At 40.0% G+C, this 24,377-nt stretch overlaps 1 protein-coding gene across 4 annotated transcripts in view; it reads left to right on the forward strand.

Moving 5' to 3' along the window:
* The window catches only part of PRKN (parkin RBR E3 ubiquitin protein ligase), a 982,733-nt gene that overhangs the window by 290,059 nt on the left and 668,297 nt on the right, over positions 1 to 24,377 (forward strand). For all 4 annotated transcript variants that reach the window (XM_072994451.2, XM_078383207.1, XM_078383208.1 and 1 more), the window contains one exon: positions 18,754 to 18,994. In XM_072994451.2, coding sequence (XP_072850552.2) covers positions 18,754 to 18,994 — 241 coding nt within the window. The remainder of the gene's footprint in view (positions 1 to 18,753; positions 18,995 to 24,377) is intronic.

Consider the following 24,377-nt stretch of genomic DNA (forward strand, 5'->3'; position numbering starts at 1 on the left):
TATTAGTTCTTATTCTGTATTCTCCCCTTAATCCAATTGCCCCATCCCTCCTGCCCGCCTATCAAATAACATAGAAGCAATTTTGTCTTAGATGCCCTGTAAAGCCAACATGGTTGCCATTTAGGCTGCATTCCACAAAATGTTTACAGTTATTTTGGCTTTGCTATATTTTCTTTTTACTTGGTCATATTGTACTACTACTGTGATTGATCTAAAATCATTTGCAATCCTAGCCACATATAACTCAAAATTATTTCCATTGGAAGAGAGAGACTCACAGATGATATACTGTATTTTCCCATATATAAGACACTGCTTTTTCCTAAACTCATTACACTAAAAATTGAGGAACATCTTTTACACAGAAGTAAACTGAGAACACAAAGAAAACAAAACTGCCATAACTTGCCTCTGTAAACAGGCTTCCTTCAATCGTGAGGCTTAGCTGCCTCCAATTAGGAGGCTTAGCTTCCTCCAATCGCAAGCCTTATGGAACTGATGTCAGCTGATGCTGAACAAACCAATTGGAACACACCTTGTTGGAGGTGGAGCCTGTAGGCTCAGATTCAACAAGGACTCCTTATGTCTGAGTGTTCTGAGCCCACAGGCTGAATACTCAGAGCTAAGTTTTTTTTAATTTGGGGGTTTAGAAAAGTGGGGGCAGATGTCTTATAAACGGAAAAATATGGTACATTGGTATAAAGTCACTGTGTACTTTGATAGAGGAAGTCCACTTACATATCAGTACAGTGGTGCCTCGCTTAACGAGCGCACCGTTTAATGAAGAATCCGTATAGCGATCCCTTTTTGGGGATCGCTATATGGATCTGCCCCAATCACCGCACTCGCTTTGTGACGATTGGGGCGTCCGGCGGCCATTTTGGAGCCGCCGATCAGCTGATCGGCGGCTCCAAAATGGCCGCCGGACGCGAAAACATCGCTGGAGGGGTAAGTTTGGACGCTTATTGGAACGTTTCAATAGGCTTTCCTTGCCCGTACAGCGATGTTTTCGCATAGCGAAGGTTAATCCGGAACGGATTAACCTCGCTATACGGGGCACCACTGTAATGGTTACAGCTGAAACTATTACAGTTTTTGTAGAGTGTGCATCTACCTTTTTTAAAAATTAAATTATGTTAGACTTCTTTAAAGATTTGACCAGTTTATTCTCTAACTCCCAAATATTTATTTTATATTGATAGTTGGTTAATAAAGTTGATCTGCTGATGCTGCAGTGGTTCACTTGCACACAGCTAAAATTATTGTTCTTTATAATCTGAAAACGTGATTATGTATTACAAATCAAATTCTGTATTTTATTTCAAGCTCTAACAAGTTGCAAGCAAGTCCAATAATTGGCATGTGGCCTCTGACTACCATCATGAGTGTGTAGCCTTCAATGCAAGAAAAGTTTTGTGCTGTTATTCTATATAATGGACTCTTCCCAAACTTTAAATTCACTTCATAAAGCAGTGATTTTAACATTGCTGAGTTACTTTAAATGAATAAGAAAACTAATTTTTAAAAGTATAATAATTACTTTTTGTCCTTAGAACTCTAGTAACTACTAATTATTTTTAAAACTAATGCAACCACTACTGTATAACTAATTATAGTTTTAGAGTACTTTTTTCCAAGGTTTGGTCACATTAGAGTTTTTCATCCATTGCTGTGTAAAATAAAACATTGGTAGTATGAGTCATATAAAACGCCAACTGGCAGAGAGCTCAGTCTATAGTTTTTGACTAGGTTTATGGTGGCCTTTATTATGCATTAACTGCTGTCGTTATTATGTTTAGATGATTTAGGTTGCATCAGGGCATTGAGTAACGGAAATAAAAATGATAGTTATGTTCCATCAAAATCGCAGAAGAGACTGGCTTGATGAAGACAGCATACATCACAGCAATGCAAGTGACTTCATTTTTAATTTAGTCCTATAAAACTGTCACTGATCCACAGTCTTCTACATAAATATTGAAATGAGTTAGTAGGCTGTTCTGTGGAATGCAGTGCAAAAGCCTGTAAGAGGGGGCGGGAATAATAAGCTGGCTAACTCTATTGAGGGGGTCTCGTGAATTTAGTATGTATTTTACAGTTGTTCTGTTCCTTTTAGTATCAGCTTGATAAGTTGTTAATGCCAGTGTCGAAACACTAATAGCTGTCATCATTCTTTAGATCTAGTGGCAGAATAGAGTGGATAGTGGATCTTAGCAGAAGTGACCATAATTTGAGCATATTCTGCTTAAAACTGCAAATAGCCAGAGCTATTCTCAATATAATTTTTTAAAAAATCATTATTTTTCATTTTGTAAATGTTAATGCTGCCACTCTCCCTGGAAAGAAGTGTTTTTCAGTAAGGAAACATCTATAGCAATTATAAGGACCTGTTTTTATTTTTAAAAACAACAGTGACTTGACCCATTTAAACAACCACCGCCGCCTTGTTTTAAGCACAAATGCATTGTGCAAAATATATAGAGACATGGTAGAATAGTTGGAACTGACAGTGCTGCGCTTGGAATCAGAAGACCTGGAATCAAATTTAAAGTACCACAATGTTATTGCCTTCTTTGTTCGTTCAATTTTGTTTTGTTTTTGCCTGACATGCTAGCCCAGACTAAAACGGCGACCACTTCTAAAAGTACAACTACAGGAGGAGGAAGCTCTACTTGGTACTATTATATAGGACAGAAGGTTTCGTGAGATGATGTTCAGTTTTCATGAGATGTTGTTCAGTGTTCGAACAACAACAACAACAAAAACAAAGAAGAGTTCTCTGTGGATTTGAGAGAAAAAATTGTGGAAAACATTGACAATCTCAAGGTTACAAGTCCATCTCCAGAGATCTTAATGTACCTGTGTCCACTGTGTGCAATATCAAGAGGTTTACAGCCCATGGCACTATAGCTAACCTCCCTGGACATCGGCGGAAGAGCAAAATTACTGAAAAATTACAGTGAAGGGTTGTTCAAATGGTGGATACAGAACCCAGATTCACTTCCCAACAAATTCAAGCTGATCTGCAGACACAGGGTACAACAGTGTCAGCTCGCACTATCCGTCACCATCTGAATGAAAAGGGACACTATGGTAGGAGACCCAGGAGGAAACCACTGCTGACACAAAGGCATAAAAAAGCAAGACTGGAGTATGCCAAAACGTATGTGACAAAACCACAATCCTTCTGGGAGAACGTGCTGTGGACAGATGAGACAAAAGTAGAGCTTTTTGGTCAATGACATCATGGCACTGTTTACAGAAAAAGAAATGAGGCATTCAAAGAAAAGAACACAGTCCCTGTAGTCAAATATGGTGGAGGTTCAAAGATGTTTTGGAGTTGCTTTGCTGCTTCTGGCACTGGATACCTTGACTGTGTGAACGGTATCATGAAATCTGATGATTACCAAGGAATTTTGGGGCTCAGCGTAGTGGCCAGTGTCAGAAAGCTGCATCTCCAGCAGAGGTCATGGGTCTTCCAGCAGGACAATGACCCAAAACACACTTCCAAAAGCACTCAGATATGGTTACAAACAAAGCTCTGGAGAATTCTGAAATGACCAGCACTGAGTCCATTTCTGAATCCCATAGGACACCTGTGGAGAGATCTCAGAACAGCAGTTGAGAGAAAGCATCCTTCAAATCTGAAAGCCCTGGAGCAGTTTGCAAAAGAAAAGTAGTCCAAAATTTTAGTAGAGATTTGTAAGAAACTCATTTGTGGTTACAGGAAGGGACTGATTTAAATTATTTTTTCCAAAGGGGATGCTAGCAAATATTAAGTTAAGGGTGCCAATAATTTTGGCCAGTGCATTGTGAGTACCAATATGCAACAAAGGGTTGCATCTTCTGACAGAATTGCAAGGGTGCCAATATTTTTGGTCATCACTGTAGGATTTCTAGGTTTACAATGGCAAGTTTAACTTTTCATATCTGAAATTTCAGGGGGACGTGGTGGCGCTGTGGGCTAAACCGCAGAAGCCTGTGCTGCAGGGTCAGAAGACCAAGCAGTCGTAAGATCGAATCCACGCGACGGAGTGAGCGCCCGTTGCTTGTCCCAGCTCCTGCCAACCTAGCGGTTCGAAAGCATGCAAATGCGAGTAGATAAATAGGTACCATCTCGGTGGGAAGGTAAACAGCATTCCATGTCTAAATCACACTGGCCATGTGACCATGGAAAGATTGTCTTAGGACAAACACCGCCCCCTAGAGTCGGACACGACTGGACAAAAAAAATTGTCAAGGGGAACCTTTACCTTTACCTTTTTATCTGAAATTTCACAGCCAAAACCTGAGACAATAAGATTGGCCCCTGTAATATCAGAAATCCAAAACTTTTATGATGTCATGAGGCCCCATGTACTTAAATACGTACATGCATGAATGATTTAAAAGGCTTATGAATTGTGACACTGGTACTCTATCCTCTTACCTTACTTCAGGTCGCACAAACAGGCCAAGTACCTGCTCTCTTATCAGTCCCCTCCAATAACTCCTGACTTTGTGGCTTACTGGCATTGTCTATGTTTTCGGGTCTAATCGTACAATAAACTCAACTCAACACATTGTCTATGTACCACAAGAATACAAATGCTTTGGAACTAAGCTAATGAGCTTTGGTCTAGCTGGAAGGAATGGAGACAGACACCTATGCTTTAATAGAATGCCAAACATTCTCTTTGTCCCCTCCTCCAGCTAGGATTTGTCTCCCTGCCTGCAAACCCAGGGAAGTGTAGTGGTTCTCTCTGACTTCAGCTTGCACCAGGAGTCCTAGCTACCCATTCATAAGCCTTGTCCTAATTCCAGTCTGCTATATTATCACTGCACAACAGCCTGCTCTTGCTCTGTGCCAAATCTGGGGAAAGGGTTTTCAAATTATCATTTTTTTAAAAGTAAAATTGTGAGTCCCCCGTGAAGAAACAAGTGACCTTAAAGTGTCCCCAGATTTAAAACAAATCAAATAAATTGAGAAGAACAATCTTGTTCATCTTGGAAGAGAATGATTGGCCCCACCCACTTTTTTATTTGGAAGGAATTCAGATAGCAGAGGCTGAAACCCTGATCCTCAAAAGAAAACTTTCAAAAGAGTAAAACAGTTACTTTCTTGTAAACCAAGCATGCGTGAAACGGGCTTACCTCCAATACTATTTCAAAGTAGATACATTGTTGCAGGTTTGTGTCCTGGGAAAGGAGATGTTTGCAGGGCAATGAAAGGCCACAGAAACAGTGAAAAGACAGGTTTTCTTTGAATAATTAAAAAACAGGCTTACTTTGAATAAAATAGTAGAGTGGCAAAGCTCCAGGAAAGGACATTTTGCCATGTATCTCCATAGAATTAGCATACAATTTTGTAAGGCATATTCAAAGTATTTCTGCATTATATTTGGAAGGAATTCAGGCCACAGGGGCTGAAATACTGATCCTCCGAAAAGTCCTTTCAAAAGGGAAAAATAATCACTTTGTTATAAACTGAGCATGTATAGGACAGGTTTACCCACAAGAGCACTGTATAGTAGATATATGGTTGCAGCTTCATGGAAGGGAGCTATTTAGAGGGCATGAAAGATTACAGACACAGGCAAAAGACAGGTTTTGTTTGAATAGCCAAAAACAAGCTTGTTTTAAAGAAAGTAATGGAATGGCAGCCCTCCAGAAAGGGACATTTTGCCATGCGTCTCCAGGAAATTAGCATACAGTTTTATAAGGCTATTCAAAGTATTTCTGCATTACGAAAACACAGTGCAGTTGTGTTTGTCCCTGAGTGCTTTCAGGAAAGGCTGCTGAAATCAGGCTCCTGACACTACTCTTCAAAGGAAAAATCAGCTCCAGGTCTGTGACAACCAGAACTTTTGACCCAATTAGCTGATTCTCGGGGGGGGGGGCTTTTTAACTTCTTACTGGCCAAACTGGCATTGGTGCTGGAAAAGGGATCCTGTGCCATTTGTACAAGAATATTTTTAAAACTTCTTTTAAAAGAATAGAGAACAGGTCTACAGGATACTCTCTTGTGCTCAATACCATTCACACTTGTTGGAAAACAGCCTCGACAGTTGCTTTGTGTTTGGATGAGAAGTGGTTAGCTGATGAAAAAGCAGTCAACTTCATGAAATTTCCCTTGCTTTATGTCACTTCAAATCAAAGTCATAATTGCAGGGCAAGGAGGAAGGAGGAGAGGCAAAGATTATAGTTGTGTTTTGAAATGCTTTTTTAAAAACTACAGTGAAGCTGGAGAAATAAGGATGTCAAGAGGTGGTGCATTCCAAGCAAAAAGCATAGTGGGAGAGAAATAGAAGCAGTAGCCTAAGGTTTAGCCAAGAAGAAAATGTTGGCACAAGAGAACAAATAAAGAGAAAGATGTTCCTATTAGTGTGAGACTCATGAAAACAGTCTCTGAATTGAATTTCTGAAATGGAAAAGATTTCTGGTTGAGCTGAAATCAGATGAAGAAAGTTCAGATACTGCCAGTTGGGTATATTTGTTATCTCTAGTAAATGATAATCTCATTATGAAGGCAGTCATCAGCAGAAAGGTGGAAGAGCAGCACATGTACCTAATGAGCAGCATTCATGCAAAACTTTTGTAATCTGTTACCTTCAGTATTGTAGAATAGATTAGGTTTTTGTAGCTTCTTCTGTTCATTTATCATTGTTAATCCCATAGTTCATGATATTGCAAGGGTAGACAGTTATGTCAGCATGAATGTTGAATGAAGGACACTTGTGACTTGTCAGGATCACTGACAGAATTTTTAGGGCAACAGTCTTGTATTCCCTATTCTATATTCCTTAATATGGTAGCAAAGTTTAACAAAGACTGCATAATTTCTCCTCACATGGAGTGTCATTGTACTGAATGTGCTTAGATCTCTTGCCCTCTGAGCTGATGGCGGCTGCTTTACTCTCCTTCCCCTCTTGTTATTTTCCTATTAATGTTCTTACTCTGACTGTAAACAGTTCCTGCATGAGATGAATTGGTGCAAACTACTGGACCTAATTCAGTCCATAAAGAAACTCTAAGTCTGGTTGATGTCCATTCCTTGTGCTTTCTGTCACATATCCAATTTCCATTTTGTACAGTGATTTTTAAAAAAATATGGTATAGGTATGTGTTAATATTTCCCAGTGTATTCTTCTATGCAAATTTTCTTGCATATTAATTCTGTATATGTTCATGTACTCTTTCATTTATGTGAATGTACATATTTACACTGCTATATAGACCACTGCAGGTGGACAAGGGGATGGTAATCAAAGCTGCCTTTATAATCCTAGCACCACTTTTCACACTGAAGAGGCCCTCCATCCTCTAGATTACATTTTTGAAGGACACAGGAGGCTGCTAGGGAACAGGAATTATTCGTCTTGCTTCTGTTAGCAGGAACATCCTGTGACTTCAGCTCCAGCACACAAATGTAGGATCCAAACCAGAATCCATGGGACAATTGTTTTTCTCTGCTATTAATTATAATTAGATCAGCAGTCACCACCAGCTGTATCCCTTATAGTCCAAATTTCTTTTTTCAGATTTTTTAAACTGACTTAAAGTGCAGTATTAAAGAAGTATCTCAGCAAGTGATATCAGCTGATGGGTTCTGAGCTGTCAATGGTGGATCAGGAAAGAGATCTTGGTGTGCTGGTGGATATCTCGCTGAAAGTGTCAATCCAGTGTGTGGTGGCAGTGAAGAAGGCCAATTCCATGCTAAATGCTGGTAAGGCCACACCTGGAGTATTGCATACAGTTGTGGTCGCTGCACCTCAAAAATAGACATAGTGGAGCTGGAAAAGGTACAGAAGAGAGCGACTAAAGTGATGACTGGGCTGGGGCACCTCCCTTATGAGGAAAAGCTACAGCATTTAGGTATCTTTAGAGAAAAGGTGCCGGGGGGGGAACATAATTATGCAGGGGATGAATAAAGTGGATAGAAGGAAGCTCTTCTCCCTCTCACGCAATCCCAGAACCAGGTGACATGCATTCCAATTGAGTGTTGGAAGAGTGAGAACAGACAAAAGAAAACATTTTCTGTTGTTAATCTGTGGAACTCCTTCCCACAGGATGTGATGATGGCATCTGGCCTAGATGCCTTTAAAAGGGCATTGTACAGATTTCTGGAGGAAAAGTCCATTGCAGGTTACAAGCCATGATGGAGATATATAATCTCCAGGCTTGAAAGGAAGGTACTTCAAAACCAAATGCAGGGGAGGGGTATCAGGAGACAGGTATCTAGTTGTCTCATGTGCTCCCAGAGGCATCTGGTTGGGCCACTGTGAGATACAGGAAGTTGTACTAGTTGGGCCCTTGGCCTGATCCAGCAGGGCTTTTCTTATGTTCAAGTGTTCTGTTAGGTTGAAAATCTGGAATTATCATCATCCATCTAGCCATTCATCATCATCATCATTTTAAGGATGTCATGGAGATATCAGTATTAGAGAAGGGGGAAAAAGGTAAAGGTAAAGGTTCCCCTTGACAACTTTTGTCCAGTCATGATCGACTCTAGGGGGCGGTGCTCATCCCTGTTTCCAAGCCATAGAGCCAGCGTTTGTCTGAAGACAATCTTCCGTGGTCACATGGCCAGTGCGACTTAGACACAGAATGCTGTTACCTTCCCACCGAGGTGGTCCCTATTTATCTACTCGCATTTGCATGCTTTTAAACCGCTAGGTTGGCGGGAGCTGGGACAAGCGACGGGCGCTCACTTCATCGCGTGGATTCGATCTTACGACTGCTTGGTCTTCTGATCCTGCAGCACAGGCTTCTGCGGTTTAGCCCGCAGTGCCACCACATCCCTAGAGATGGGGATATTCATATTCAAATATGAATGTCCCCACACAGCTGGACACAATGAGGGACCAGCCCCTCCGGCTGGCCCATCCACTCAGGTGTGCAGCGGCAACCTCGCTTATCCTTCCAATCACTCCTGGAGCTCCAGGCTCACCTGGCCATTCCAGGCATGGGCGGGAGGACATGTCTCCCTGCTTGGCTGCAGAGTCGCTAGCTGAGCAGGAAGAGAGTGGAGCTCTGGGAGCGATTGGAAGGATGAGTGAGGCTGTCACCATCACTGGATATAGGAGTGGACGGGCCAGCTGTAGGGGCCAGCCCCTTGTTAAGCCAGCTGCACGGGGATATTCATATTTGTATGCGAATACCCCCATCTCTAATCATTATTCATTTTTCCCATCGGTCAAATTTTGTTTGCTGTATCTAATCTTCTGGTTTTGTACCACAGCAAAAGCCATTTGCTCCCAGGAAGAGTGGAAATGGTCTTGATGCTGAGTAATCCATTTTGCATACAGCACCTCCATGCTGAGAGAGCCTTGTGATTGCCTGTTTTTAAGGCTTACTTCCTTTAATTTGCTACGAATTGCCATTAGAGCTCCTCTGAAAGAAATCTATAAAATTGCAGTGATGTTTTGAGTTCAAAAAGCTTTGAATAATTTCTGCTTGCAGATATTGCACGCATATATGCATATTTTTAAAACTTGTTTTTTATTGCTTCCTGCCCAACACTTTAAATAAATGAAAGTACAGAACTGGGAAAGATTATCCACTGACAAATCACATACAGATATGCTGACACATTTCTTAGGGCTTTATGGCATCATTTTGTTTTGTTAATAATACTCAGCTAGGATACAATATTTATTTATTTATTTATTTAGCCTTTACTAAGCATTGACTTTGGGAATGTAGCCTTCTTAACAATAAATTGACTGTTGTCATTTCAGTCTCAATACAGATGTTGTTTTGCATACAGTGCTAATACAAAAAAAATTATTGTAGGTTCTATTATGACAAAAATGTAAAGTAATACTTTTTTAAAAAAGCAGATCAGCTAGGGATGTTCTGCACAACATCATGAAAATTGACTGGATTCACGGAGTGTTAGAATTCTAATTCTGAAAGAGGTTATCTATAATTAGTGTAATTAGCCCCAGGTTTTCTGTAAAACATTAGTAGTAGCTTTGGAAGCCCATGAAGAGCCATTGACTTAATTTGAACTTTTGCAGAGGAGTAGGCTTTGTGCTAATGGATTCTGATACTAGATGAGGTGTTCTGATTACTTCATTGTTCAAGCTTGTGAATTACTGTTCTTTCCCTGTAGCTGTTTTCAAGCAATTGCTGAATGCACACAGGACATGTAAAGACTTCTAATATGTGTAAACTCCTGTTTTAAATTGAACAATACTCCACTTTTCTTGAATGAGAGTGTGGGAAATCTTCCTTTTAAAAAACCCCATCAGGTGGTGTTTTTATGTCTTTTAATGTATTATCTTTCACATTTTTGATACTCAGCCAGAGGTAAAAGAAATAATAAAAAGGGAAGAGGGAAAGAAAAGGAAAGGAAAGGAGACAGAAAAAAGGAAAAACTTGCTTGCTTTTCCAAATTGATTTCCTTTCTGTACATGTGATTTTTAAGATATGACATGGACTGTGCCCTTTAAGTGCTAGAAGGTAGTAATAATAGTACAATCACATGTGGGGTGGGTTTAGTTTTTTTTCCTGCTGTGAGGACTTCAACTGTTTCTGTTTAAAGGGTCACCTTTAGTGTCCCTGTATTCTATCTCTGAAAATGGATTTTCCATTAATGTGAATGTGTTGTCTGCAGTTTTACATAAAACCCATTTCATATGTCACAGCTTTGTTTGGTATTACCATTTCAGCTCTCTGCTAGTCATTATTAATTTGTCATTTATTATGTAATCTAATTGAGTCATAAAAGAGTAACTGTTCCTCTTATTTTTATGTGTGCAGTTGTGGAGAGAGTAAAATAAAACTGTAGGATACTGCTAGGCTAGACTTTATGTAGGTTCTGTTATTTACCTGATTTTAATGCTTTTCATCTTTATTTACTGGCATTAGTGAGCCTATTTTCCCATTGTGGGTATCAATTGTTATTTTGTAACTGCAGTAAATAAGATAAACCTTGAGTTCATGTAAGATTGTCAACCAGCCAGTATTTTACTGAGACAATAAATAAGATTGTAGTCTGTCTGGTAATCCTAGTTGGGGCCCAAAAAACCAGTGAACTCTAGATTAAGGGATTGATTGACTGAATTTTTATGCCACCTTCCCCTAAGAAATTTGGGGCACTATACATTATTCTGCTTACACATAATCTGTCGTGCATATTGTGTCCTTTTTATTTATTTGTTTATTTATTTGATTTATACGCCACACCATCTGGCAGCCAGGCCACTCTTCGCAGCTAACAACAACAAGAGAAACAACACAATATTAAAAAACAATAAGAATAAAATAATACAAACATTCAACAACAATAACAAGTAGGATGAATTAAAACAGATGGCTATAAAGATGGTAGAAAGGATGATGAAAGGATGGCAAAAAGGATGATGAAAGGGAAGCAGAGCTATCAGCAACTTAATGCTCAGGGAAAGCCTGACAGAAGAGACAGGTTTTCAGGACTCGTTTAAACCTGTCCAACGAGGGTGCGAGGCATATCTCTATGGGCAGATTGTTCCACAGGCGGGGGGGGGGGGCAACAGCCGAGAAGGCCGACTTCTTGTTCTTTCCCTTCAGGTCTCCTTCGGGGTCAAGGCCCTCAACCGCCCTGCCTGTGAAGAATATGTATTATGGACAGATCTGGCTGGGAGCAAGCATTCTGATAGGTACCGAGGTCCTAAATCATTTAGGGCTTTGAATGTTATCATCATAGCCTTGAAGTCGATGCAGAAACGAACCGGTAGCCTATAGCCAGAATGGGAGCAATGTGCTGAAATTTCTTCACCCCAGTTATTAATCTGGCTGCCAAATTCTGAACCAGTCGTAATCTCAGCATCAACCTCAAGAGTAGCCCCATGTAGAGAGCACTGCAGTAGTCTATTCTTGAGATTAAGAGTGCATGAATCAAAGTTGTGAGTGCCCCCGCGTCTAGATAAGGACACAGCTGGGCAATCCTCTGAAGATGGAAATAGGCTGCCCGGAGCACAGATGTCACCTGAGTTTCCATGGTGAGATCCAGGTCCAGGCAGATGCCCAAGCTTGCAACCACCTTCTTCGTGGGGAGAGTCACTCCCCCCAAGGAAAGGGAGTTTCCCAACCCACTGACCACCAGGGCCATCCACGTGCAAGATTTCCATCTTGTCCAGATTCAACCTCATCCACCCCAGAGTGATTCCGAAGCAGCATTCAAGGGACAGAACAGCATCCACTGCAGTTGGAGAAAAGGAGAGGTAGAGCTGGGTGTTGTCAGGATACTGATGACACCGAGCCCCACAACTCCAGATGACCTCACCCAGCTATCACCCTGTTACAGCTTTGTCAGGTATATTAAGGAGAATTTGTGATCAGTTCAACGGCATAAGAGATGATGAGTCTGGATCTAGGCCTCTCCATTCTTAACCTGATATTGTGACTCTGCCCATGATCTTCCACTCTTTTCTGTTTGACTGCTATGTTCAGCCAACCCAACCCCAAATTTGAGATTCTTCAGGGTGCTGTCTTTAACCCACTGGCCAGTTCTCTGCCTTGTCTGCACTTTTGGAGACAGTAGCTATTGGCATCAAGAGCCTTGCAGTCCTAAAGCCATGTATCAATTAATCAACCTTTATTTGCATTAGCCATATGCCATAGCAAAGTAAGTATAAAATCTACAAAGATACAGAATTAACGCATATGAGTCAAAATAACAGACAACTACATATGCATCGGATAACTATACCTACCAAAATTGGTCAGAGAAAACTACAGTGGTGCCTCGCATAGCGATCGCTCCATATAGTGATGAAATCGCTTTGCGATGGACTTTTTGCCATCACAAGAGTGATCGCATTGCGATGGTCCCTATGGGGAAAATTCGCTTTGCGATGATCGCAGGGAAGCGATCATCGCAAAGCCCCCATTTTCGCACAGCTGATCGGCAGTTTCAAAATGGCTGCCAGAAAAACAAAATGGCCACCCGCTGTTTTATCTCACTTTAGAGGCACCGAAAATGGCCACCCCTATGGAGGATCTTCACTTTAAGGTTAGTTTTAAGCCCATAGGAACGCATTGAAGGGGTTTCAATGCGTTTCTATGGGCTTTTTAAAATTGCTTAGCAATGAAATCGCTTAGCAGCAATTTTTGCTGCACGGATTAACATCGCTAAGTGAGGCACCACTGTATATAAGATTACTCATTTAGAACCATAATTGACCTAATTTTAATTTGCTACTACTAAACATTTGGCTAGCTGTACCATTACTTGTTTATGTTGGTCTGCGAGAAGAAAAGATACACAGAATTCAGATGAATGTCCTGGCTTCTTGATTAACAAAGGGCAAATTAACTCTTTGCGCACTTCTCTGCAAAAAGAACAGAACAATAAAATATGGGCAAGCATTTCAACACTATCGCCGCAAGGACAGATGCAGTTTTGTGATGGGGTTCCTTTAATACAACCCTCAAGTAGTGCTGAAGGTATAATGTTAAGTCTTGCATGTGAAAAGGCCCATCTGTATTTGGGAGTTGTCAGCATATACATATATACAAATATTGTGCCATGTATTTACAAGATGCATTGTTCAGAAAAGGCAGTAATTCAGGCAAAGTGCAGTAAAATTCAGTGTTATCGTTCCTTAAATGCAATTCTGCAAATCAATGCACTGAATGCAGCAATCCATGCATAGAAGAGAGCTTTTAGATCCCGTCTCTGATGAGAATACTCAGAAGATAGACAGTTTCTCAGGCAGCGCTCTGTAGAACTGAAGAGATGCTGCCAGAAAGGTGTGAGAAAGACTATTGCACATGTACACATAGTGATATTTTGCATGTTTGTGTATGCCTGTCTTGGTTCCGGATGATGTGTATGGCACATGACATTTCTAGTACTGCATTGAGTGTTGCAGTATACATTATTTTAAGTTTCCCTATCTGATATTGCCCCAATGGAATCACCAAAAGGCTTTTAAAACTGCAGTGTTGTTTCTGATGTTTTAAATAAAAGCATTTCAATATTTTAATGGAGCAGAGCTGCTGACTAAAAAACCCTCTAGGAAATGTTAATGTGCAGCATAAAGATTCATTTAAATCAGAGGTTCTCAAACTGTGCCAAAAAAGGATTATCCATGTGGTCTACATAAGGACTGCAGGATAAGTCAAGAAAATCTATACGTACATAGCCCTACAGTAGTTCTTCTTCTTCTTTTTAAAAATATGTTTGTTTGACCTCAAAGAACAAAGTAGAGATGGTCATGAACTGCTGAAGCGGCAGCTTGTGCTGGTTCGTTTTTAGGGGTTCAGTGCTTCCCATCCCTGCAGGTTCTGGTGGACACCCAGCACCTGGAGGAGGTGGGTCAAGGAAGCCAAGGTGCTAACTCTGAGTAGGCACCTGCTGGAGGAGGTGGGGCTGGGAAGTGCCAAACACCTGTTTAGCCCAAACCCAAACTGGTACAAATTACTGGTTCAGTGGTTTGTGCATATTTCTAGAGCAAAGCCAATTTTTGCCAGATTATTTGAATTGTTAGATAGGATTAAATAAAAACCCTAGTTTGGGGCATATAGCTTTCATTTAAAAAAATCCAGGCTTTGATGGTGCTATTGCTGGAAAAGTATTAAAACAGGAGTTAGCTATAGTTTCTGAGGGGGGGGGGAATTAACATTTAAATAGTTGACCAAGAGTTCCAGCAGTTTTTTCAATGGCCTGTGAACACATGCAATCTACAAGGAACTACTGTACACTGTATGCCTGCCTGAAATGAACAGGACCTGCTGGTATGTATTCATGGTGGAATGAGCCCAATGCCATTAATTTTGCATTCATGAAGTAACCTTGAATTTGTATTAATGAATTAACTTATATTAAACTATTTAACTATGATGTAAAGGAAAGCTCTTTAATGTTAACATGAAGTTTGAAACTTAAAGCCTAGTATTAGCATTCTTTGATTAATAAGCCAGCAAAGTCATTGCTCTGACAAGTCTCTGTTGACTGGATTATTACTTTCTTGGGAAAAGAGTTATTAAATTCAATTTTAAGACTCAACCATGTTTTCATATTTTAGACCTTCATGTACAAAATCAATATTAATAGACTTTCTAAAATGATTCAAAGGTGGGTTTTTTTAAAAGTCAAATTATAAACAAATGCCCAACGTGTAGGCCTGAGAAAAAGCAATATTGCAGAGTTCATTAAAGTATAAAGTGTGTGTGTGTGTGTGTGACAGAGAGAGAGAGAGAGAGAGAGAGAGATAAAGAACCTGCCTGTGAGACTTATTGAAATGGGAAAATGCTGCAGTTCATATAAAGACAGAACTGTACATTAAATTATGCTGAAATCCCCCTCCTTTTATTGAGTTCTATGCTCTTAAGCATTTGTCATAATATATACACCCCCCCCTTCACGGATAGCTGCTTTCTCATGGCAAAGGGGCTGGAGTAACTCAGAGAAGTTATGGGCTATGTCGTGCAGGGACACCCAAGACGGACAGGTCATAGTCGAGAGTTCTGACTAAACGCAGTCCACCTGGAGCAGGAACTGTCAAGCCACTCCAGTATCTTTGCCAAGAAAACTCCATGGACAGAATCAAAAGGCTAAAAGATATGACACTGGAAGATGAGCCCCTCAGGACGGATGGCGACCAACACGCTATTGAGGAAGAGCGGAGCACAAGTACAAGTAGCTCCAGAGCTAATGAAGTTGTTGGGCCAAAGCCGAAAGGACACTCAGCTGCGGACACTCCTGGAAGTGAAAGGAAAGTCCGATGCTGCAAAGAAAAATACTGCATAAACCTGGAATGTAAGATCTATGAACCTTGGGAAGCTGGATGTGGTCAAACAGGAGATGGCAAAAATAAACATTGACATCCTGGGTGTCAGTGAACTAAAATGGATGGGAATGGGCGAATTCAATTCAGACGATTATCATATCTACTATTTTGGGCAAGAATCACGTAGAAGAAATGGAGTAGCCCTCATAGTCAACAAAAGAGTGGGAAAAGATGTAATGGGATATAATCTCAAAAATGATGGAATGATTTCAATACGAATCCAAGGCAGACCCTTCAACATCACAGTAATCCAAGTTTATGCACCAACCACCAATGCTGAGGAGACTGACACTGACCAATTCTATGAAGACTTACAACACCTTCTAGAACTGACATCAAAGAAAAATATTCTTGTCATTATAGGGGACTGGAATGCTAAAGTCAAGAGATAAAACGAAAAATAGGTAGGTTTGGCCTTGGAGTTCAAAATGAAGCAGGGCAAAGGCTAATAAGAGTTTTTTCAAGAGAACCAGCTGGTCATCACAAACACTCTTTTCCAACAACACAAGAGGTGACTCTACACATGGAAATCACCAGTTGGGCAATACCGAAACCAGATTGAGTATCTTCTCTGCAGCCAAATATGAAGAAGCTATCTACAGTCAGCAAAAACAAGACCTGGAGCTGATTGTGGCTCTGATCATCAGCCTCTTATAGCAAAACTCAAGCTTGAACTGAAGAAAGTAGGAAAGACCGCGGGGCTAGTCAGGTATAATCTAAACCAAATCCCTTATGAATACACAGTGGAAGTGAAGAACAGATTTAAGGAAGTAGATTTGGTGGACAGATTGCCTGAAGAACTACGGATGGAGGCTTGTAACATTGTACAGGAGTCAGCAACAAAAACCATCCCGAAGAAAAGGAAATGCAAGAAAGCAAAGTGGCTGTCCAACGAGGCCTTACAAATAGCAGGAAAGAGAAGGGAAACAAAATGGAAGGGAGATAGGGAAAGTTACAGAAAATGGAATGCAGACTTCCAAAGAATAGCAAGGAGAGACAAGAGGGCCTTCTTAAATGAAGAGTGCAAAGAAATAGAGGAAAATAATAGAAAAGGAAAAAACTAGAGATCTGTTTAGGAAAATTGGAGATATTAAAGGAACGTTTTGTGTAGAGATGGACATGATAAAGGACAAAAAGGGTAGATACCTCACAGAATCAGAAGATATCAAGAAGAGGTGGCAAGAATACATAGAGGAATTATATCAGAAAGATCTGGTGCAGTGGTTAAACCGCAGTACTGTAGCCAAAACTGTGCTCACAACCTGGGGTTGACTCAGCCTTCTATCCTTCCGAGGTTGGTAAAATGAGTACCCAGCTTGCTGGGGGGGGGGGGCAATGTGTAGCTTGCATAGTTAACTTGTAAACTGCCCAGAGAGTGCTTGAAGCGCTATGGGGCGGTATATAAGCAGCACGCTTTGCTTTGCCTTGGATGTCCCGGACAACCCAAATAGTGTTGTTCCTGACGTTGAGCCAGACATCCTGTGAAGGATGGTGGGCCTTAGAAAGCATGACTAACAACAAGGCCAGTGGAGGTGATGGCATTCCAGTTGAACTATTTAAAATTTCAAAAGATGACTCTGTTAAGGTGCTACACTCAATATGCCAGCAAGTTTGGAAAACTCAGTGCCCAGAGAATTGGAAAAGATCAGTCTACATCCCAATCCCAAAGAAGAACAAATAGAGGGGGAAGATATGGAGACAGTGAAAGATTTTACTTTCCTGGGCTCCGTGATCACTGCAGATGGTGACAGCAGACACAAAATTTAAAAAAACCTGCTTCTTGGGAGGAAAGCGATGACAAACCTAGACAGCATCTTAAAAAGCAGAGACATCACCTTGCCAACAAAGGTCTGCATAGTCAAAGCTATGGTTTTTCCTGTAGTGATGTATGGAAGTGAGAGCTGGACCATAAAGAAGGCTGACCGCCAAATAATTGATGCTTTTGAATTGTGGTGCTGGAAAAGGCTCTTGAGAGTCCCCTGGACTGCAAGGAGATCAAATGTATCCATTCTGAAGGAAAGCAACCCTGAGTGCTCATTGGAAGAACAGATCCTGAAGCTGAGACTCCAATATTTTGGCCTTCTCATGAGAAGACTCCCTGGAAAAGACCCTGATGTTGGGAAAGTGTGAAAGCAAGAGGAGAAGGGGACGACAGAGTGCTGTAAAAAATGTCTACTGCATTCATACCCAAGAAAGTACATCTTGCACAAACAATACTTCTTAGGGTTTAGGTGCAACAATTAATTGTGGTTTGTTATCAACCTAGTTAGATGTTTCTGAAAGAGGCACACCTGAGGGGGAGAAAAGAAGGTGTAATGACTTCTTATTTCTATTATGTTAAACTGAGTTTTTTTACACAATATTAAACCATATTGTAGCACTAAATCCACCACATTTCTGCATGCTTGAGCCTTCAGAAGGGCTCATTATGCTGGCCCAAAATGCAGTTCCAACATTGACTTCAGCTTATCTTTTCACATATTTAATTTAGAGTTGTTTAGAGTGTTCATTAGTCAAATATTTAGAAATATCTGAGTAGCCTGATCATGATGAGTATTAATAATTCAAAATTCAATATTCCATTTGCTAGCCAGAGTCCCGGAGGCAGTTTGTGTCGTTCTGCCAACTCCTATGACATTGCTGGAACCAGTTGTATTGGCTCTTGCCTTTCCATTGGACTATTTCAGTGACGTGGAGAGGGGGGATTTGCTCCTTGGGTAACAGCCTATCCTCCATATTATTTTACCCAGGCTTCATGCCCTGGAGAGGACACTCCAGCTTTGCGTACAGTGTCAAAACACTAGATGCTGTTCCAAGTCCTCCATACAGAGCATGTTACCATATTCTCTCGAGACTGAAGGATGCCTATGAATGAAACACTGAAATTCTAAATAAAATGCATTGGGAGCAACTTTTTAAAATTACAGAATAGGTAATGTTTCCTTTCATTTAGAATTTTAATATTCAGGAGAATTTTATTCTTGCGTTTCAGAGCTGTGACCTGCCCCAGCAAAGCATTGTCCATGTTGTTCAGAATTCACAGAAAAGGGATCAAGAAGGGATTCAAACTGAAAGGGGAAACGTCCGTGGTATTCTAATGAGAAATGAAAAGGAAGCAACAAGTCTTACCCGTGTGGATCTCAATACCAACCTTCTGCCTTCTAACTCAGCTGGTCTTGCTGTTATTTTAGAGACCGGGGACAACAGCATTACTCCTCCGTCTGACAATTCAGGTAATATGTGGAGCCATCTAGGCATTTCAAAACACAATATGTGTCTTTACACATATTTTTGTCCCCCCCCATTTTTCCAGCCTTTCAGATGAATGTACGTATATATGAAAAACCCCAGAGATACAGCACTGTTTTCAAAGCTGTTGTAGCCCAGCTACAACCTGATATTTAACTATTGCTTGCTTTGATGATCCAAAGCAAAACTGCTGCCATGTTATAACAACCAATGCCATCAGGGAGTCAGTAGTGGTATGCATGTGTACTTCATTCCCGTTGGTCAATTGTTCTTATCAACAGACAAAACATGCATTCATTCTAGTCTGCCTGCCTCCTGGTAATCTAACTTTAAATGTAGTTAACAAGTTTGTTCCCTGCCAAAGATGTGGCAATTTAGTTATCACCTATAGTGTCATTCATTACTTTCCCAACTGCAACTTGATCAAGGGTCTAATTCAAGGGAGGTATTGGTATGAAATATGGAAACACAGCTTCCTCTTTGCCTTAATTTTGTTACTTTAATGTAGAGGAGTGTCTCTTTGCTTCTTTTATTTATCTACTACCATTATAATGTGAGCGTCATCTAAAGCTCTATCAGCTTTGCAACATCCGTTTATGAAAAGAATTGCCTACTTCTCTCTATTCAAACTTTCTTGAAAAGAGCTTCATGTCTAAATCAGCAAAGAATCCAGAAATTTGAGTGGGACAAAAGGGACCTTCTAGGTCTTATAATAGTTATACCATGAGGCACCAAAGTGGGACTGTTTAGATATTTCCATGTCCACTATCCACGAGACAAGATAACAAAGCATTCTGATGATTGCTGTTCTATAAATAGCTTCAAGTGACTTTTGTTGAAGAACTGCAGGCTCCTGAGAAGCCAGCTCTTTAGCCTAAAGTGAGGCACTTCTCATTGGCTTCCTTGCATTATACAGTACCTGCTTTATCCAATATTTTGTTGGACCAGTAAAGGATGATGGGAGACATGACTCCTAGGACTCTAGGTGGAGGGCTCAGAAAAGTCCTGGTTTGGTGGCTAAGTACATTTTCTTTTGCTGAGAATGTTTAAATAGAGACTGGACAGCCATCTAAGGTTACTATAGCTGCAAGAATGTTCTCTTGAGTTCTGTCAAAATATCAAAATATGAAAAATCTATGCTCCTCTGAATTACCTCCCATGTCAAAAAAAATTTTCTTTTGAAACAAACACATCGAAGCAAAATAACCCCATCTACAGAAGATAATTTATCAGAGAAAAGGTAATTAGCCTTGATTTTTCTCTGGTATGCCAATTGTTTTATTGGCAGTGCTTAGAAAAAACAAATAGGACATTCCCCATCCTCACTATAAAACCATCGTATAGTTCAGGATGGATTTACCGCTTGTTAGTTAAAACTTGAAATTGAACTCTTGCTTTTCTTCAGATGTGAGCCCCTCACAGTGGTCATATCAGTCAGCTCTCAGAATGAATACTGGAAGCAGATTTCTCTGTGCCACTGGAAGGCACCAGAATCTCCATCATGAGAGTGACCAGAGATGGATTGAAAAAATTTTTTCCCTTGTCCTGAAGCAATGACCTGTGAAATACTGTGATCGATTCACAGCAACTACTCTGCAGTGAAGAGGTGTCAAAGAAATCTGTAGCAGCCTTGAGTAAGAAGTTAAGCATTTTTCAGTGATGAGCAAACAACTGCAGTAACTTCCAATGATTTTACAAAGCATGCAGAAAGTATACAAATCATGGGAGGGTTACTGACTTGTGCAGTTGACTTGATCAACCTCAGGCTATCTACTGATGATGACCATGTTTGCTTTATGAACATATTGGTGCCTCAGTTAATGATGTGGATATCACACTCTCAATATATAATAAGACAACTCATGTGGTGAATGGGAAATTTGCTGTATGAGACCCATTTATTCCCAGTTTCATGTCAACAGCTTTTGAGGAGATGTGATGATGTAAAGATAACACAAGCAAACCTTCTGACTTTATGAGAGTAGCTTACCAGGTGGCTGTTCTGACAGTAGTTCATCTTGTCAAGGTGACATTATGTTAAACTGGTCAGAGAAAGAATTTGTCTCCCTTAGGGTGTACATCTCCCTTCTTTTCTCCCTCCTTTCAGTAGAACACGCTGCCTGACTATTGTTCGCCTCCCTGTCCATGCATGCTATACTGCAAAAGAAGAGGAGGCCAAGTATAAAACCCCATTTTTAACTTCTTGGTAGTCTGTGCTCCGCTGAGGTGGAAAGAACAGATCTTTGATTATGCCCTTTGAGGATTATATCTGATGGAAGCCTGGGTATGAAGAGGATATACCTGCTTCCTTTTCCTTAATTGTACTATACTTCATCCTTGTTTTTTTTTAAAAAAAACACCATCTATGGAATAACCCTTCTGTCACACCAGTGGCTTTGTGTCTTAATCAAGACCCAAAGAACTTGGTCTTATTAACAGAGACCCTAATTAATGCAAGTGAGGTATCTTGTGGTTTCAGCCTGATCACTCAGGCAAAACTACATCTCCTTTGGGTATCATTTATTTCAATATACTGTTTTCTGATGCACATTATCATGTCCCCCTCCCATGTTTCTAGGTAGCATACATTAATATTCATCTCTTGGTATTATTTCCCTGTGGTTGGTACTAGTGGTAGCTAGTATATATATGTATTGAGTCTTTTCACAGAATTTTGCATTTGGTTGCATGGTATATTGTTCATGAGTTTTTGGCCAGCATGAAATCCACTTTGACCAAACCCAGACTTAGCAAAAGGCTTGATGGTAGATTGATAGCACAGCAGATGCAGCTGGCCCTTATCTTCTCAACTACTGTACTTCCGCTTATGATTCAGCCAAACTGTATTATGATTGTCATGGATGTGACAGCCTAGCTGAGTGACGTTTCTGCCTGAGCGGTGGTTGGTGACAAGCAGATTCTAGTGGTATGATTTCTTTTTCTCAGAATATTTTAAGGTTTGCTCCAATAAAACAGAGACAAGCACATTATTTTAATCTATAATCTTGTAAGAACAATTATGACATGTGGTTTTTAGATTCTGAAAGATAGCTCAATGGGAGGAAGAGGCAAAAGTGACAGAGGCAGGATGTTGGATTAATTCCCTTCCCTGCACCCAGTTTTACTGAAGAGATGAATTTTTTCACATAACATTTTCATATGGCATTTATAAATAAAGATACAGCTGTACATCCCTCCTTTTGATTATGTTGGATGCTTGCTGCTACCCTTGTAAGAGCTAGCAACACATTTTACCATGTAGGGGACTGAGAGGTGTCTAAGTAATATAATGAAAAGTTAGGTCAGTACAGAACTGATGTACAAAGGTAGATAATAGGAAAATGATAAACAGAAGGCAGAGGGAAATCAATGGACAATGATCATATATATGGGCACATAATTTGTTATGTGAAGAAGAGCTAAGTCAAAATGGCTGGATTTTAGGAGGGAAGAATGAAGAAAGAGGTGGTAGCAGGTAGGTCAATATAAGTGATCATTACTTCACCGGAATTTTAAAATAATCCATTAAGTAGCCCTTGTTCATGAGCTTTCATGATCTACTAGAGAATATACACATACAGATAGGGTAGCCAGTTGCACAACCTTGAGGGCTTGCATCACAAAAAAGGAAGACTTTGATTTGCATTTGGATATGTTGATTTGTGTATATAGATAGATAGATAGATAGATAGATAGATAGATAGATAGATAGATAGATAGATAGATAGATAGATAGATAGATAGATAGATAGATAGATAGATAGATAGATAGATAGATAGATAGATAGATAGATAGATAGATAGATAGATAGATAGATAGATAGATAGATAGATAGATAGATAGATAGATAGATAGATAGATAGATAGATGCAAAATCAGAACTAATTTTTATAATTTAAACTGACTTACTGTGCATCTCACTTGAATGACCAGATAATCTTGTGCGTCTGCTAAATGAACTGTCCAGGTGTGCACTGTGAAAGGGCAATTTCAGGGTCCCTGATCACTGTCCTTTAGCTTTAAATAGATTTTGGTTAGATAGCCTTTCCAATGAAGGGCACTTGTAAAAAATGGATGATCCTCTGGCAGCTCTTCAAATGGAGGACGATCCTCCATAAAAGAGGAAATGTGGTCACCTTATACTCTGAGTTGAGCTACATAGGGCTTGTGACTTTAAAAAAACACACATAATTAACAGGTGATGAGGTCCACAACAAGGAGTGTCCATAAAGGGCTGAGCCTTTTTGAGCCACACACAGGGCTTTCATGCCCCTAAAAGTAAATAATATTTCTGCATTTCCTTTCTCAAATTATAAGACTGAGGGTTCCTTTAAAGGAGCTAAGACTAGACTTTTTCTTATTTAGTTACTGATTATTAATGAGCATTTAAAAATGTTCTGTGTCTCACTTTTGCCTCAAGCAAACAAGAAACCCAAGTTTCTCAACTTCTTGTCATATTTCCAAAATGTATACTGTCAAATTAGTTCCAGGTCAGGTAATGGAGAAATGTCTGTCTTCTCTTCTCCATTTTAATGTGGCATTAGGCTGAACACTCTTTAACATGAAATAAATTCCCCTCCCCACACACACACCTTATCATTTTCTTAAGCATTGCCATCAAAATGTGAGCACTGATCCATCCAAAATGGCCTCCAGCATAGCCACACGTGCATGTACTGATACCATGGAACATGAATGTGTATAAATGCTCAACAAGTGAACCAGATGAAACCAGTCATTACTGTTTATGGCCTGTTTTCAGCTTCTCTGTCAAAAAGCTGAATGTCTAAGAATTTATCATTTAATATAAAAGAGAAAGCTTTATGTTGAAACCGTATTTGTTTGTGCCGTGACACTTTTCTTTATGAAAAGAAACAATATATGCGATATTGCCAATCTTCCATAGATGAACAGGGGGCTATGTTTTGCAATTAAATCTGTTTTGTGTCCTATTAAGCCCCTTGCTTAATAGGAATCAATAATTACTGAATAGTAGCCCTATCTCCTCCAATTTGCATAAATTAATTAGTTCATTTTTAAAGAAAGGTCTATTAAGCATTAGGTCTAATTATGAGTCATAACAAAGAATTTATCAGAGGCCAATCTCTTGTTATTGTTTTCCCAGAAGAACAGGTAAAAGTTATACAAATATAGTATGTATTGTACATGTTTTTCTTTTAGCACTGATGTAATTCAACTGCAAAGTTTGTTCCTGTACTCACATAGCAGAAGATATATTGCTCTCCAAATAAAGAGATTAATTAGTTCAGTACAGAACAGGCTTCTGTAATTCACGTAAGTACAGCTTCAGGGATACATGCTTCTCTTCAGGGAAGGAGAACAGACATCCATTTTGACCTAAGAGA

Source organism: Pogona vitticeps, chromosome 1 (assembly GCF_051106095.1).
Source record: "Pogona vitticeps strain Pit_001003342236 chromosome 1, PviZW2.1, whole genome shotgun sequence".
Taxonomy (NCBI): domain Eukaryota; kingdom Metazoa; phylum Chordata; class Lepidosauria; order Squamata; family Agamidae; genus Pogona; species Pogona vitticeps.